This window comes from Nerophis ophidion, linkage group LG16 (assembly GCF_033978795.1).
Source record: "Nerophis ophidion isolate RoL-2023_Sa linkage group LG16, RoL_Noph_v1.0, whole genome shotgun sequence".
NCBI lineage: Eukaryota > Metazoa > Chordata > Actinopteri > Syngnathiformes > Syngnathidae > Nerophis > Nerophis ophidion.
The window spans coordinates 29440524-29458847 of NC_084626.1; the positions used below are offsets into that span (position 1 = coordinate 29440524).

Consider the following 18324-nt stretch of genomic DNA (forward strand, 5'->3'; position numbering starts at 1 on the left):
AATAATCTTACTTATTTCATCATGAAATATGACGTACTCCACCAATTATTATTATTAAATTATTATTATTATTTATTTATTTTTATTGTGATTACTTATGGAGTATACTGTGAATAAAAATTAAGAACAGGAAGGGAACAAAAAGTTTTAGCAACTGTTATGTAAAAGAAAAGGGGTAGGATTAAACAAGCTCTGCTTCTTCCTACTAATTTTTGAACATGTTGAAAAGAAAAACTGGATATTGTGATGTATGCTTCCATACATCCATCCATCCATTTTCCACCGCTTATCCCGTTTGGGATCTTGGGAAGCGCTGGTGCCTATCTTAGCTACAATCGGGTGGACGGCGGGGTACACCCTGGACAAGTCGCCATCTCATCGCAGGTGATGTATGCTTGCATGTTCGAAAAAAAACTCAAACTCAAACTCAAATGGTAACTGGTTGTACTTCTATAGCGCTTTTCTACCTCTTTTTAAGAAGCCCAAAGCGCTTTGACAGTATTTCCACATTCAACCATTCACACACACAGTCCCACACTGATGGCGGGGAGCTGCCATGCAAGGCGCTAACCAGGACCCCGTCAGGAGCAAGGGTGAAGTGTCTTGCCCAAGGACACAACAGATGTGATTAGGATGGTAGAAGGTGGGGGTTGAACCAGTAACCCTCAGATTGCTGGCACGGCCACTCTACCAACTTCACCACGCCGTCCCTCAAACTCAAACTCAAAGTCAAACTCAAACTCAAAATGAATGAATGAATGAAATGAAAATATATGACACTTGACAAGAATTGTTTGTAGAAAATGTTTGTGGCGGGCATAATCATTACTACAGTGACTGTGGGCGTGGTAACTTTGTAATATATTAACAAAAAATATATTTTTTTTTAATGCTTGATTGCGGTAGTTGTGAATTGATGCACATGTTGATTTGTGTGGCGGCGAAAAAAAAGCCGCTGCAACAATACTACATGTGTACTACAATACTACATTAGTACTACATGTGGACGTGGTAACTTTGTAATATCCATCCATCCATCCATTTCCTACCACTTATTCCTTTTGGCGCCGCGGGGGGCGCTGGTGCCTATCCAAGCTACAATCGGGCGAAAGGCGGGGTACACCCTGGACAAGTCGCCATCTCATCGCAGGTGATGTACGCTTGCATGTTCGAAATAAACTCAAATGGTAAAGTTGTACTTGTATAGCGCTTTTCTACCCCTTTTTAAGAAGCCCATAGCGCTTTGACTGTATTTCCACATTCACCCATTCACACACTGATGGCGGGAGCTGCCATGAGAGGCTTAAGCAGGACCCATCAGGAGCAAGGGTGAAGTGTCTTGCCACACATACTTGCCAACCTGGGGGGCGTGTTTAAGAGGGGAGGGGTGTATAATTACAGCCAATTCACCAACTCCAGTATTTCATATATATATATATATATATATATATATATATATATATATATATATATATATATATATATATATATATATATATGTATATGTATATGTATATATATATACATATATATATATATATATATATATATACATATATATATATATATATATATATATATATATATATACATACATATATATATGTATATATATTTATATATATGCAATTATATATGTTCGAAATACTTAACTTTCAGTGAATTCTAGCTACATATATTTATTTTATTATATATAAATATATACATACATATATACATATATATGTATATTATATATATATGTATATATATATATATATATATATATATATGCAGTTATATATGTTCGAAATACTTAACTTTCAGTTAATTCTAGCTACATATATTTATTTTATTATATATATAAATAAAATAAGTAGTTGAATTTCAGACGGCACCTATCAAACACACTTTTGATTGATTGATACTTTTATTAGTAGATTGCACAGTTCAGTACATATTCCGTACAATTGACCACTAAATGGTAACACCTGAACAAGTTTTTCAACTTAAGTCAGGGTCCACGTTAATCAATTCATGGTAATAAAAAAACAGTTGTTCTACTAACTGTACTGTGCTTGCTGGTTACTAAAAAAACAACAACAACAACATGCACTTGCCCAAGGACACAACGGATTTGACTAGGATGGTAAAAGACGGGAATTGAACCAGTAACCCTCAGATTGCTGGCACGGCCACTCTACCAACTTTGCCACGCCATCCCTCAAACCCGACCTCAAACTCAAACTCAGACTCAAAATGAATGAAAATATATGAGAACTTGACTAGAATTGTTTGTAGAAAATAATTGTGGCGGGCATAATTATTACTACATGTGGGCGTGGTAACTTCGTAATATATGAACAAAAAATATATATTTTTTCAATACTTGGTTGCGGTAGTTGTGAATTGATGCACATGTTGATTTGTGTGGCGGCGAAAAAATAGCCGCTGCAACATTGAAATAAAAAAAAGAGATTTAAAAAAAAAACGTATTCCGCCATCTTTAGTAAGGGACAATAAACCTAGGACGATATCGCAACTTGTTGTAATTTGTTCGAACTCCTACTAAACTGTGCCGCCGTGCTAAAATCGAGTGTCTAATAAATCCCGTCGTCGCAAGTGGATTCGTACACCGATTCCCCGACGCCAAAATAAAACCGTACATTAGTTTATGTCCAACAGAGTCGGCAAGTTGTTGTCGGTCGCCATGTTTGCTTTGGGTGACGCCGAACTCTCTGCCATTTTCCTCCGCCTCTGGTTGTCAAGAAGATGGCAGCTTCCAGGCAGGCATGAGAGGAAATATTCCTTCGCAAATTGAATGAATCTGGATTATCACCACAACCTTACACCGCCCGTCAGTGCTTTGTGCAACTACTGCATCGAATTAGGTAGGTGTGTTTAGTTTGCATGCATCCGCTGGCCTCCTTCCTGCGGTGTTTTTGTTGTTTCAAACCGCCCGGCCATTTTTCCTGAACTAGGCCGACGGTGGAAAGATGGCTGCTTCCACTGACGGCATGAAACACAATAACACTCGCTGTATGCACTCGGACGTGGTTTAGCTACATTCTAAGAGTCGTGTTGCAACGCTGTTCACATAAGGTAAGGCGTGCATGTCGGGGAAGTGTAATAAAACATTGCATTTAATTGTAAAAATGCGCGACGCTTTGACAGATGCTAACACTGTTAGCACAGGCTAATACTCGAACAAGAAGCCGCTTAACAAAACCCACCCTGTCGGGTTTTTTTTGTTTAACTGTGCATGTGTGTTGCAATACTGGACCTTTGCTGTACTTTATGTGGTAGTGGTGGACTTGAACGCCGCAAGCTGTTGAACGGCTCTAGCGAATGCTAAGTTTGTTAGCTACAATATGGCGACTTCCAGAGCGGCGTGAAAAAAGCCGACTCCTGTTTGTGAGTTTTAACTGTGATTTAAACGGGAGTTGTCGCCGTGTGTGCGTCCCTGTGCTGACACCTTGTATAATTTTCCCAGTTGCTGTATATTTTCACGGTTCTATGTTGATGTATTTGGCGGTTGTGTGTTTTCCCCCTTTCATTCGCTTCCGCCATTTTTCAGCGTAAGCGGGGGCTTGTTTGGTTACAAGATGGCTGCTTCCGTGAATCGTATTGAATGGTTAGAAACAACTTAAATTTGTTTAACAAAGATTTTATCAATCCAGTGTTTCGTCCTACGAAGTATCAACAACTATACGTGACATTAAAGGCCTACTGAAATGAGATTTTCTTATTTAAACGGGGATAGCTTGTCCATTCTATGTGTCATACTTGATCATTTCGTGATATTGCCATATTTTTGCTGAAAGGATTTAGTAGAGTACATCCACGATAAAGTTCACATCTTTTGGTTGCTAATAAAAAAAGCCTAGCCTGTACCTGTGTGCGCTTAATGTCGCTGGTTGTAGAGCTCCTCACATTGTTTACAATCATGGCCACCAGCAGCGAGAGCGATTCGGACCGAGAAAGTGACAATTTCCCCATCAATTTGAGCGAGGATGAAAGATTTGTGGATGAGGATAGTGAGAGTGAAGGACTGGGGGGAAAAAGGGCAAGTGCAGTGGGAGCGATTCAAATGTTATTAGACACATTTACAAGGATAATTCTGGAAAATCTCTTATCTGCTTATTGTGTTAATAGTATTTTAGTGAGATTATAAAGTCACATCTGACAGTCAGATGGCCGCGGTGAACGCCAGGACCGAGAAAGCGACGATTTCCCCATTAATTTGAGCGAGGATGAAAGATTCGTGGATGAGGAAAGTTACAGTGAAGCACTAATAAAAAGGAAAAGGCGACAGCTCCAGGTGACGGCAGTGGAAGAGTTTCAGATGTAATTAGACACATTTACTAGGAAAATTCTGGAAAATTCATTTGCTGCTTATTGTGTTTATAGTATTTTAGTGAGTTTATAAAGTCATATCTGAGAGTCGGATGGCTGCGGTGAACGCCATTGTCTCTGAGAGAAGCCAAAGAGCCAAGATCACAGCTGCCTTTTTGAGCTGCAGGATGAGGTCGCATTATCCACTCAAGTCTCCGGTAAGAGCCGACTAAATATCACAATTTTCCCATCCCAAAAAAAAAAAAAGAAAAGGCGACGGCTCCAGGCGGCGGCAGTGGGAGAGTTTCAGATGTAATTAGACACATTTACTAGGATAATTCTGGAAAACTGTGCGTGTGTGTTGCAATACTGGACCTTTGCGGTACTTTATGTGGTAGTGTTGGACTTAAACGCCGCAAGCTGTTGAACGGCTCTAGCGAATGCTAAGTTTGTTAGCTACAATATGGCGACTTCCAGAGCGGCGTGAAAAAAGCCGACTCCTGTTTGTGAGTTTTAACTGTGATTTAAACGGGAGTTGTCGCCGTGTGTGCTTCCCTGTGCTGACACCTTGTATAATTTTCCCAGTTGCTGTATATTTTCACGGTTCTATGTTGATGTATTTGGCGGTTGTGTGTTTTCCCCCTTTCATTCGCTTCCGCCATTTTTCAGCGTAAGCGGGGGCTTGTTTGGTTACAAGATGGCTGCTTACGTGAATCGTATTGAATGGTTAGAAACAACTTAAATTTGTTTAACAAAGATTTTATCAATCCAGTGTTTCGTCCTACGAAGTATCAACAACTATACGTGACATTAAAGGCCTACTGAAATGAGATTTTCTTATTTAAACGGGGATAGCTTGTCCATTCTGTGTCATACTTGATCATTTCGCGATATTGCCATATTTTTGCTGAAAGGATTTAGTAGAGTACATCCACGATAAAGTTCACATATTTTGGTTGCTAATAAAAAAAGCCTAGCCTGTACCTGTGTGCGCTTAATGTCGCTGGTTGTAGAGCTCCTCACATTGTTTACAATCATGGCCACCAGCAGCGAGAGCGATTCGGACCGAGAAAGTGACAATTTCCCCATTAATTTGAGCGAGGATGAAAGATTTGTGGATGAGGATAGTGAGAGTGAAGGACTGGGGGGAAAAAAGGCAAGTGCAGTGGGAGCGATTCAAATGTTATTAGACACATTTACAAGGATAATTCTGGAAAATCCCTTATCTGCTTATTGTGTTAATAGTATTTTAGTGAGATTATAAAGTCACATCTGACAGTCAGATGGCTGCGGTGAACGCCAGGACCGAGAAAGCGACGATTTCCCCATTAATTTGAGCGAGGACGAAAGATTCGTGGATGAGGAAAGTTACAGTGAAGCACTAATAAAAAGGAAAAGGCGACAGCTCCAGGTGACGGCAGTGGAAGAGTTTCAGATGTAATTAGACACATTTACTAGGAAAATTCTGGAAAATCCATTTGCTGCTTATTGTGTTTATAGTATTTTAGTGAGATTATAAAGTCATATCTGAGAGTCGGATGGCTGCGGTGAACGCCATTGTCTCTGAGAGAAGCCAAGGAGCCAAGATCACAGCTGCCTTTTTGAGCTGCAGGATGAGGTCGCATTATCCACTCAAGTCTCCGGTAAGAGCCGACTAAATATCACAATTTTCCCATCCAAAAAAAAAAAAAAGAAAAGGCGACGGCTCCAGGCGGCGGCAGTGGGAGAGTTTCAGATGTAATTAGACACCTTTACTAGGATAATTCTGGAAAACTGTGCATGTGTGTTGCAATACTGGACCTTTGCGGTACTTTATGTGGTAGTGGTGTACTTAAACAAGGCAAGCTGTTGAACGGCTCTAGCGAATGCTAAGTTTGTTAGCTACAATATGGCGACTTCCAGAGCGGCGTGAAAAAAGCCGACTCCTGTTTGTGAGTTTTAACTGTGATTTAAACGGGAGTTGTCGCCGTGTGTGCGTCCCTGTGCTGACACCTTGTATAATTTTCCCAGTTGTTGTATATTTTCACGGTTCTATGTTGATGTATTTGGCGGTTGTGTGTTTTCCCCCTTTCATTCGCTTCCGCCATTTTTCAGCGTAAGCGGGGGCTTGTTTGGTTACAAGATGGCTGCTTCCGTGAATCGTATTGAATGGTTAGAAACAACTTAAATTTGTTTAACAAAGATTTTATCAATCCAGTGTTTCGTCCTACGAAGTATCAACAACTATACGTGACATTAAAGGCCTACTGAAATGAGATTTTCTTATTTAAACGGGGATAGCTTGTCCATTCTATGTGTCATACTTGATCATTTCGAGATATTGCCATATTTTTGCTGAAAGGATTTAGTAGAGTACATCCACGATAAAGTTCACATCTTTTGGTTGCTAATAAAAAAAGCCTAGCCTGTACCTGTGTGCGCTTAATGTCGCTGGTTGTAGAGCTCCTCACATTGTTTACAATCATGGCCACCAGCAGCGAGAGCGATTCGGACCGAGGAAGTGACAATTTCCCCATTAATTTGAGCGAGGATGAAAGATTTGTGGATGAGGATAGTGAGAGTGAAGGACTGGGGGGAAAAAAGGCAAGTGCAGTGGGAGCGATTCAAATGTTATTAGACACATTTACAAGGATAATTCTGGAAAATCCCTTATCTGCTTATTGTGTTAATAGTATTTTAGTGAGATTATAAAGTCACATCTGACAGTCAGATGGCTGCGGTGAACGCCAGGACCGAGAAAGCGACGATTTCCCCATCAATTTGAGCGAGGATGAAAGATTTGTGGATGAGGAAAGTTACAGTGAAGCACTAATAAAAAGGAAAAGGCGACAGCTCCAGGTGACGGCAGTGGAAGAGTTTCAGATGTAATTAGACACATTTACTGGGAAAATTCTGGAAAATCCATTTGCTGCTTATTGTGTTTATAGTATTTTAGTGAGATTATAAAGTCATATCTGAGAGTCGGATGGCTGCGGTGAACGCCATTGTCTCTGAGAGAAGCCAAGGAGCCAAGATCACAGCTGCCTTTTTGAGCTGCAGGATGAGGTCGCATTATCCACTCAAGTCTCCGGTAAGATCCGACTAAATATCACAATTTTCCCATCCAAAAAAAAAAAAAAGAAAAGGCGACGGCTCCAGGCGGCGGCAGTGGGAGAGTTTCAGATGTAATTAGACACATTTACTAGGATAATTCTGGAAAACTGTGCATGTGTGTTGCAATACTAGACCTTTGCGGTACTTTATGTGGTAGTGGTGTACTTAAACGCCGCAAGCTGGTGAACGGCTCTAGCGAATGCTAAGTTTGTTAGCTACAATATGGCGACTTCCAGAGCGGCGTGAAAAAAGCCGACTCCTGTTTGTGAGTTTTAACTGTGATTTAAACGGGAGTTGTCGCCGTGTGTGCTTCCCTGTGTTGACACCTTGTATTATTTTCCCAGTTGCTGTATATTTTCACGGTTCTATGTTGATGTATTCGGCGGTTGTGTGTTTTCCCCCTTTCATTCGCTTCCGCCATTTTTCAGCGTAAGCGGGGGCTTGTTTGGTTACAAGATGGCTGCTTTTGTGAATCGTATTCAATGGTTAGAAACAACTTACATTTGTTTAAGAGATTTTATTAATCCAGTGTTTTCTACTACGAAGTATCAACAAGTGTACGTGACATTAAAGGCCTACTGAAATGAGATTTTCTTATTTAAACGGGGATAGTAGGTCCATTCTATGTGTCATACTTGATTTATTTCGCGATATTGACATATTTTTGCTGAAAGGATTTAGTAGAGAACATTGACGATTAAGTTCACAACTTTTGGTCGCTAATAAAAAAGCCTTCCCTGTACCGGTGTGCGCGTGACGTCACTGGTTGTAGAGCTACTCACATTGTTTACAATCATGGCCACCAGCAGCGAGAGCGATTCTGACCGAGACAGCGACAATTTCCCCATTAATTTGAGCGAGGATGAAAGACTTGTGGATGAAAATAGTGAGAGTGAAGGACTAGAGAAAAAAAAAGGCGAGGGCAGTGGGAGCGATTCAGATGTTATTAGACACATTTACTAGGAAAATTCTGGAAAATCCCTTATCTGCTTATTGTGTTACTACTGTTTTAGTGAGATTATATGGTACATGAAAGTTGGAGGGGTCTGGTGACCGCCAGTGTCTACGGTGGGAGGAGGTAAAAGAGTCTCCAGCTGCAAGAGGACGCAAGCTCCGCTCATAACTACGGTAAGAGCCGACTTATTACCACCATTTTCTCACCGAAACCTGCCGGTTGACATGTGGGCGGGAACCATGTTCGCTTGACCGCTTTGTTCCATAGTAAAGCTTAATTTTCGGGAATTTTAAACAAGGAAACACCGGCTGTGTTTGTGATGCTAAAGGCAGCTGCAATACACCACTTTCCACCTCCATCTTTCTACTTTGACTTCTCCATTATTAATTGAACAAATTGCAAACAATTCAGCAACACAGATGTCCAGAATACTGTGTAATTATGTGATTAAAGCAGACTACTTACAGTTCGGATCGGGCTGGAAAAAAATGTCCGCTACAACCGGTGACGTCAAACACACGCGTCATCATACCGCAACATTTTCAACAGGACACTTCGCGAGAAATTAAAAATTGTAATTTAGTAAACTAAAAAGGCTGTATTAGCATGTGTTGCAATGTTGATATTTCATCATTGATATATAAACTATCAGACTGTGTGGTCAGTAGTAGTGGGTTTCAGTAGGCCTTTAAGTTCTCACATTTTGCAAGAGGGATTGATCTCAAAAAAGCTAACTGTAGAGAGGCGCACCAACTGTCAAGTTTGAACGGCGCACAGTTATTGTTTTTTTTTTATTCGGGTTACAGTCGTCATTTCAGTGAATTAATGCCCCATTTTAATTTTCTGATAGAATCATGTCTGTCCCTGGTTCTGTGGTGACTGGGACCTCGGCGTCGGTTCTGCAGCCGCGGTGGAAACGAGTACTCGGGTGGTCCGGTCCTGTCCCCCGGCCCAGACATGGTCACAGAGCCGTGGCGATTAAAGAACTGATGGTTGTGTTTGGCGGAGGAAACGAAGGGATTGTGGATGAATTGCATGTCTACAATACTGGTAAGAATAATTTTTTAAAACTTATTTTTACTCCTTTTAAAGCAAAAATTTACATATAATCATCACTTTAAAATTTTAACCCTAACCCTTTTTTAATGTTTATTTTTTACGTCTAGAAGTGAGACTAAAATGAATTATTTGAGTGCATGATATTGAGTTCAGGCCCTAAATCAGGGGTGTCAAACTCATTTTAGCTCAGGGGCCGCATGCAGGAAAATCCATTCCCAAGTGGGCAGGAATAATAAAATCGCGGCATTATAACTTCAAACTAAAGACAACTCCAGGTTGTTTACTTTGTTTTACTTTGGCCAAAAATAGAACAAGCACATTGTGAAAACGTACAACTCACAAATAATCCTCTGGAAAAAACACTTAGTTTGTTGAAAATTCTGAGGAAATTGGTGCAGTTTCAAAAACACAATGAGTTTAGACGTGGTCTCAGTTTATCTACAAAGCCAGGATTAAACTTTAAGTCGCAGTCTTTCTGGGATTGAACAAAAAACACAACATGTAAACTCTTCGAGGTATCAAACACCTCCTTCGTCATGTCTACGTATCAATCCAAACTCAACAAACCGTGAGAATCGGCGGTAAAACTATTCAAAAGGCTTAAGTTTTCTCACTATATTTTCATACCTTAGTTGGCGCCTGTCGTGGCAGTAATCCTAGAACCCGTTGGTAGAACACCTTATTTCACCGGTTTGGTCCATGTGCCGCCTCTAATGGCTCTGATATTCCGAAGCGTTTTGGGTGTATAGAAAAGAGTTTTATCCATCTATTATTATTATTAATGTTATTACTATGGAAAAAGGATGACAAAGAGTTATCTTGCAATGGTAAAAGTTGATTTTCAAGACAAAAAATTATTTTCAAGGTAAAAGTTGATAATACGAGTACACAAGATAGAACCGACTATTCTTAAAACCCACACAAAGACATTATTGGGGAGTAAGGGTGCCAAATAACGATGTGTTTGAAGCGGAAGACACAAAACGGCAGGTATTAAGTTTTCATGGTTTACTTTGTACCTCTTGCTGGTCCTAACAGACTTGCTATTGTGACATCCAGTGGACACATTCAGAACAGCAGTTTCTTTCGTTTAAAAAAAAAAATGCAACTCATTTCAATATTTGGCAAATTAGCAATATTTTGCACTGTTATACAATGTAATAAATCAGAAACTGATAACATAGTGCTGCATTTTACTTCAATCAATCAATCATCAATCAATGATTATTTATACAGCCCTAAATCACTAGTGTCTCAAAGGACTGTACAAACCACAAACCAAACCACAACGACATTCTCGGTAGAGCCCACATAAGGGCAAGGAAAACTCACACCCAGTGGGACGTCGGTGACAATGATGACTATGAGACTACTTCATTATCTCTTTTTTTTCAACCAAAAATGCTTTGCTCTGATTAGGGGGTACTTGAATTAAAAAAAATGTTCACAGGGGGTATATCACTGAAAAAAGGTTGAGAACCACTGCTGTAGTCTACTTTGCACAGATGTGTCGCCCCCTGCTGGAGAAAGGTCAATACTGATTTATTAAAAAAGGCGGGCTAAAGTCAAATGGATGATGCACGTTCAAGTACTTGCACAATGACTGACAGCTGATGTAAATCTGTTTGTACGTGTATTCAAGGCTTATGTAACACTTTTGTAACAGTCACTGTTCTGCTTTGCGTCTTTTGTCGTGAGGCACACACAGGAGTTAAGTTGTGGAGGATTTATTCACCTTTTTTTTATAGGAACAAAAAGAATAGGGGGTCACACACAGTCCACATTATCTCTCTCCACAGTTCCAAGAGTCAGTGATCCTCAAACTCAATTTATGCTTACATGTGGAAACAATAATAATAATAATGAAATAACAATAATAAAAAGGCAAACAAAGCATAAAATAGTCTCAAACAAATTAATTGAATAAAAAACAGTATATAAAGTGTATACACCAGCAGACAACAAAAATATACATTAGGAAAAAGGGTCCTTAATATGTGAAGCAATTTACCTCGTTTTTTTCCCCACTCACATCAACTCATTTTATATTTTTTGTACAATAAACTATGCCAAAAAATCATTAACAGACATACCTTTTTTTCATAGTAACAAAAAGAACAGGGCGTCACACACAGTCAACAGTATCTCTCTCCACTGCAGAATAAAGAAAGAAAAAAATACACACTCACATTAATACCACAGTGGCACACAAGATGTCCACACAGACACGCAGCAGAGTTTTTGACCCATGCGCAAACTCACGAGACCAGGAAACCCTGTAGTAACTGCCGCTAGCATTAAGCTAATCCACACATCCTTAAGCATATAAAAGTCTGGTTTTTACAACAATTTAAGAAAACGAAAGTTTGTGAATTTAACCCGCATGCTTCACAGCACGCCACAAGACAGTGTGCATTTTTATAAAACACTTTAAGAGTGACAACCAAAAAGTTTATAAAAAAATAAAGGGAGAGAGACATAAACATGACTTACCAGCTCCGAGAGTCAGTGCTTACTGAAGCTGGTCACACGGGTGCAACGTCGAATCACCCCCCAGGGAAACAAAAAGGTATGTAACGGAAAATAATAGAGTGGAACCTATTTACAACAAGAAACACTTTTAGGGAAGTTCACAACAAAAAATGTAAATAAATGACCACAATTAAAATCAAATAAATAAAATTTAGCTCGGCTACACTTACATACATTTTATGCTCCATTGGGAGCAAATTGCTGTTCGATTTTTTTCATGACTAAATGTCCCTCTGATATAATTGTTTTTAATTCCCAGCAACAAACCAGTGGTTCATCCCTGCTGTCCGCGGTGACATTCCACCGGGTTGTGCTGCATATGGATTTGTCTGCGATGGCACGAGATTGTTGGTGTTTGGTGGTATGGTGGAATATGGGAAGTACAGCAACGATCTTTATGAACTCCAGGTAACTCATTTACTTCCACTTGACTGTCTGCAAATGGTTTTTGTTTTCACGCACACACATATATACAGAGTAGGGCTATGAGAGGCAGTCAATTTCACTTCAAAACACACTCCCATGGAACTTAATATAAGACTGATGTTGGAAATGCAGCGACAAACTTTTTTTGATCGACTCACAAGTTTTAAATAGCATCTTAAAGCAAATCACCTACATGACGATGCCGCTAGAATGATTGCTACATCGACACCAACTTAACCAAATAAAGAACGACAACGTCAACACTGGAGTTTACCTGCGTCAATGTTGCACAGATAGGTTAAACGTAGCCTTCGCTAAATGTACAGCCAGTGTACATGTAAACTACTTAGCATCAGGGAAGAAAAAGTGCTGCAAGAAGATGTCATTCATTTCATCACAGCTGATAACATTGTACCAAAAATAGAGATCAATAGCTTGTTTTAAGAATTGGTTCAAGAAAGAGTAAATGCTGATTTAAATAGTCGACTATGTAACATTTTTTTATGGGAGTTTTATTGTCTTTACCTTGTTTGCTATATCACTGCAAACAATTTGATAATGTGCACTTATTTCTTATTATACTTACTCTCACCAAGTTTTGAGCTAATTCATGACTTGCAGTTAAGTAAAACATTCCTGACAACACAATTGCATTTGTGTCCAAATATTGGCGGTTTTTCTTAAGCAAATTTTAACTATGCAAGCAAGTAATAACCTGTGATTAATATGATTTAAAAAATAATCACATGATAGCTTCAAAATGTGTGTATGTATTGAAAGTTGTCTGTCTGTGTTGGCCCTGCGATGAGGTGGCCATCGCCTTCCGCCCGATTGTAGCTGAGATAGGCACCAGCGCCTCCCGCAACCCCAAAGGGAATAAGCAGTAGAAAATGTGTGTGTGTGTGTGTGTGTGTGTGTATATATATATATATATATATATATATATATATATATCTCACATTACTTTAGACAACAATTAATTGAGTGTTGAAATGGCTTGAAAATGTTTCTGGTTGACATGATTCTTCCATTATAGTTAAACCATCTTTAGGTGTCAGGAATTTGCATGTATGTCAATTTAATCAATTAACACATTTTCGATTGCTGTCTGTTTTAGGCAAGCAGGTGGGAGTGGAAAAAATTAAAAGCCAAAAATCCTAAAAATGGCCCTCCTCCCTGTCCACGTCTTGGTCACAGTTTTTCTCTGGTGGGAAACAAATGCTACTTGTTTGGTGGACTTGCCAATGACAGTGAGGACCCCAAAAATAACATTCCTAGGTACTGTCACTGATGTGTTTGACCTTGTGTTTTTCTATTCTGCAACGTGAGCATAACTAATGTGCGTTATGATTGTTCTCAGATACCTGAATGATCTGTACATACTCGAGCTCCGTGCTGGATCCAGTGTGGTCACATGGGATAGTCCCATCGCTTACGGAGTTCTGCCTCCTCCCCGTGAGAGCCATACGGCGGTGGTTTACACAGAAAAGACAAGTAGAAAATCTCGGCTTATAGTCTATGGAGGGATGAGTGGATGCCGTCTTGGAGATTTGTGGACTCTTGATATTGGTAGGCTTATGACCTGTTGGTATGATATACTTGAGCGACAGTGGATGACAGCCCTTTTAAGAAATTGTGATTTTTTTTTTTTTTTTGATAATGTTGAATAACGAATGTATTATTCTTACCTCCAGATACCCTGACGTGGAACAAACCGTCAGTAAGCGGTACAGCTCCACTTCCCAGGAGTCTTCACTCTGCCACTACCATCACAAACAAGTGAGACAACTACTGTTCCCAGCCACCACACACTTGCTTATTGGTGGTTTGTTTTGAATTCCCCAGATAACATGCTGTCTTCCCAAGCATCTCAATGTGATTCATGTGTTCGCTGTGCAGGATGTATGTTTTTGGTGGATGGGTTCCATTGGTAATGGATGATGTTAAAGTTGCCACACACGAGAAAGAGTGGAAGTGCACAAACACTCTGGCTTGCTTGAATCTTGGTAAGTCTGACTGCATTTCTATATATTATCTTAAAAAGTATTTTGAGGGGTGCAAGTTAATTTTTGTCAATTTCCTGTAGACACTATGTGTTGGGAGACAGTGTTAATGGACACCCTCGAAGACAACATTCCCAGGGCTCGTGCTGGCCATTGTGCTGTGGCTATCAATTCCAGGCTCTATGTTTGGAGCGGCCGTGATGGATACCGTAAAGCATGGAACAACCAAGTCTGTTGTAAAGACCTTTGGTACCTGGAAACTGGTATGCTTGTCTTGAATTTTTTATTTTTTTTTATCATCTTGTCTTAATCAGAACTGTCAACATTTATTGTTCTTTATGCCACCAGAGCGGCCACATGCCCCTGCTAGGGTGCAGTTGGTCCGTGCCAATACAAACTCCCTGGAGGTGAGCTGGGGTGCTGTTTCCACTGCAGACACATACTTATTACAGCTGCAGAAATACGACATCCCTGCAACTCCAGCTGCAGCCTCGCCAGCCATGAGTACAACCCCTACGCAGCCTCTGAACTCTCCTAGGAGTCCTGCACTGGCTGCTGCAGCCCCCTCCCCACAGAGCCTGACACACTCTGGTATTACAATCGTCCTTCCCCCTCTAAAAGGAAGCTTGACTATTTACGCTTTATACATAAAAGCTTATTGCATCTTTGTCCATTTTTACAGCTGTGTTGAAGGTTGCTCAGCAATCTGCCACAGGTGCATCTGTTGTCACAGTCCGCCCAAGCCAACCTGGGAAGTCCCCTGTCACGGTGACGTCCCTTCCCCCAGGTGTCAGAATGGTTGTTCCTGCCCAGGCCACCCAAGGAACGGTATGTCCATGTTTAACATTTGTTCGTAATCGTGTGGAGCGATGTGTAAGTTTTCTTTCCTCTAATTTCAGCCAATTGGAAGTAGCCCACAGATGAGCGGTATGGCAGCACTAGCTGCTGCCGCCGCAGCAACACAAAAGATTCCGCCTTCCTCTACAGCAACCATGCTTAATGTTCCTGCAGGCGCCACAATTCTTAAGACCGTAGCCGTTTCCCCTGGCACAACCACAATGAAAGTGGCTTCCCCACTCATGGTACGTAATGAAACAGTTTATTTTTCAAATGTCCACGTACAGCAGTCTCGAGCCACAACTTGCGTTTGTGTGACTTCAGGTCAGCAACCCCGCCACCCGCATGCTGAAGACTGCTGCAGCCCAGGTGGGCACAGCAACTGGCTCCTCTCCCACGACGACCACAAGGCCTATCATCACTGTGCACAAGTCTGGTGCGGTCACTGTGGCTCAGCAGGCCCAGGTAGTAACCACTGTGATGGGAGGAGTCACAAAGACCATTGCCCTGGTAAAGAGTCCCCTTACTATGGGCAGTGGTGGCACTCTGGTAAGAAGAAAGGCAGATTCTACACAACTAGGAATGTGTATAATTAACGATCAGTGTGTCAGCATTTTTTAGATCATAAAGATAATATTGTGCTATTGGCTACATGTTTAAGTGATGGAGAGACAGGAATTTGGATGCTACACTGCAGCAACAATTTTTTGCTCAAACTTGTTTGCAGACGAAAAAATGAGGTGATGGTTGGGGTTATTTTAAAGTAAATATTTTTGTTTTCAGCAGTCACTGGGTCACATTTTTCGTAACTGACCGTACCTTGCAAATGCCCATCCCTAGATAATGAATGGTGTTGTGAGCATCATTTGATGATTTCATGTACTTGCTGAAAATTCCAATTACACTCTGGATAAATGTTTTTAACATGCTGCCATACATTACAATGGTATGTTTTGTGCATGTTGAATCACTCGTGAGTTTGTAAAGACCTTAGAGACGCTTGTGATTAAGGACTATATAATTAAACATGGATTGATTGATGAGTGACAGCTGTTGAGCACTGGGGGAGTAAGGAAATGTTGTCCTAAAGAGACTGCAAAATTTTAGTGATCTAAATGACAATGAGTCTGTTAAACTTTGAGTTCAGTTTTTATTGTTATGTTGGTAGATCTCCAACCTTGGCAAGATGATGTCAGTGGTTCAAACCAAACCAGTGCAGACGTCAGCTGTCACAGGCCAGGCTTCCACTAACCCTCTCGCCCAAATCCTACAGGTCAGTTGTCTATAATAGAGCAGGAAGAATAATTTTAGATTCTTGCTCAGTAACTCAAAATGGCAGAAAAATATTTTTCGCCAGACTGTTTGCATCACTTTTGCCTTTTCGCTCACTAGTCCAAAGGTTCCCTGCCAGCCGGCACCATTCTGAAGCTGGTGACCTCAGCAGATGGAAAGCCTGCAACAATCATCACCACATCCCAAGCTGGAGGCGCAGGAAACAAGCCCACAATTCTCAATATCAGTGGGGTCTCTCCAAATACTACTAAACAGGGCCCCACTATCATTAAAACCATCCCTATGTCGGCCATCATTAACCAGCCTGGAGCAACAGGTTTGAATTTCTTAACTCTGTTACAGTCACATAGCATTTAAACTGTTAAAGAACAACACAGTTTATCACATTTGAAACCAGATTCAAAATTTCTCTTATTGTTCGTCATTACATACAAAAAAATACTGCAACTTGCTTTTTAGGGCTAAGCTTGTAGCAATTACAACTGTGACATAACCCTTAAAAATGAATGTCCATTAATTGTGTTGCCGGCCCTGTAGGTGTAACGAGCAGTACAGGCATCAAAACCCCGATAACAATCTTTACGACTAAGGTGATGACGACTGGAACACCTGGTAAAATCATCACTGCAGTGCCTAAACTGGCCACTGCAGCGGGCCAGCAGGGATTGACCCAGGTACACATCATTAAATTCAATAGAAATATAACAATTGCTGATACTTTGTGATGCTCCAGACTGTGTGTATGTTTAATGGCAAATGCTCATCCTGAATCTTGCCTGTAGGTTGTGTTGAAGGGCGCTCCCGGCCAGCCTGGCACTATTTTGCGCACTGTTCCCATGAGCACAGTTGGTGGTGTTCGACTCGTTACGCCGGGGACAGTATCCACTGTTAAACCCACGGTCACAACCCTTGTTGTCAAGGGAACTACTGGTATGAAAATAACTAAGTAGCGGTGTTTATTTTTATTTTTTTTAAATTGCCTTTGCTTTTTTTTGTATTCAACTCTTATTTATCTCCTACTTAGGTGTGACGTCTCTTGGCACAGTAACTGGTACAGTCTCCACGAGCCTGGCAGGTGGTGCTGTGAACACGACAAACGCATCACTGGTTACTCCAATCACCACGTTGGGGACCATTGCTACCCTTTCCAGCCAGGTCATCAGTTCACCTGCAATAACCGTGTCAGCTGCCCAGACCGCCCTAACGTCTGCCACCGCACTGCCCTCGTCCACCATCACAGTGCAGGTGACATGCTGATATATTTGTTTGTGTTTTCTGCCTAGACAATGTAATATTTTTTCAACTGAACAAAATATAGGCAACCTTTTATTCATGCCTTTTTAAAGTAATTACATTTCTGAAATTGCAAATAAACCGCCTTCACAATAGGAATGGCAATCAAAAAGTTAAAGTAAACTACTATTTCAAGTAGCTAGAATGATTTTTAAAAATTCTTACATTTTTCATGATTTTTCTCTAAAGCAGCCCACCCAGGTGACATTGATCACAACTCCCAGTGGTGTCGAAGCCCAACCGGTGCAGGATCTACCAGTGTCTATCCTGGCTTCACCCACCTCGGAGCAGCCCAGCTCCTCTGAAGCTGGAGCTTCAGGGGACGGTCCGGGGACAGTAACATTGGTCTGTTCTAACCCGCCTTGTGAGACACACGAAACGGGAACCACCAATACAGCCACGACATCCTCTGCCACAATCGGAGCAGGGCAGGTGTGCTCCAACCCACCCTGTGAAACCCATGAAACGGGAACCACCAACACAGCTACTACTGCGTCATCAAATATGACTTCTCCGCGT

At 40.9% G+C, this 18324-nt stretch overlaps 1 protein-coding gene across 1 annotated transcript in view; it reads left to right on the plus strand.

Annotated features, from left to right (window-relative positions):
- Positions 1–2545: 2545 nt before the first annotated feature.
- hcfc1a (host cell factor C1a) overlaps positions 2546–18324 on the plus strand; it is a 31610-nt gene continuing 15831 nt past the window's right edge. Inside the window, exons 1-18 of the mRNA XM_061874843.1 lie at positions 2546–2870; positions 9213–9412; positions 12213–12361; positions 13497–13657; positions 13740–13948; positions 14074–14158; positions 14279–14385; positions 14466–14645; positions 14731–14973; positions 15065–15210; positions 15282–15464; positions 15544–15768; positions 16388–16492; positions 16612–16828; positions 17050–17186; positions 17295–17442; positions 17537–17757; positions 17995–18324. The exon at positions 17995–18324 is cut by the window's right edge and continues 421 nt beyond it. Of these exons, the coding sequence (XP_061730827.1) occupies positions 9217–9412; positions 12213–12361; positions 13497–13657; positions 13740–13948; positions 14074–14158; positions 14279–14385; positions 14466–14645; positions 14731–14973; positions 15065–15210; positions 15282–15464; positions 15544–15768; positions 16388–16492; positions 16612–16828; positions 17050–17186; positions 17295–17442; positions 17537–17757; positions 17995–18324 (3042 nt within the window). The 5' untranslated portion in view covers positions 2546–2870; positions 9213–9216. The remainder of the gene's footprint in view (positions 2871–9212; positions 9413–12212; positions 12362–13496; positions 13658–13739; positions 13949–14073; positions 14159–14278; positions 14386–14465; positions 14646–14730; positions 14974–15064; positions 15211–15281; positions 15465–15543; positions 15769–16387; positions 16493–16611; positions 16829–17049; positions 17187–17294; positions 17443–17536; positions 17758–17994) is intronic.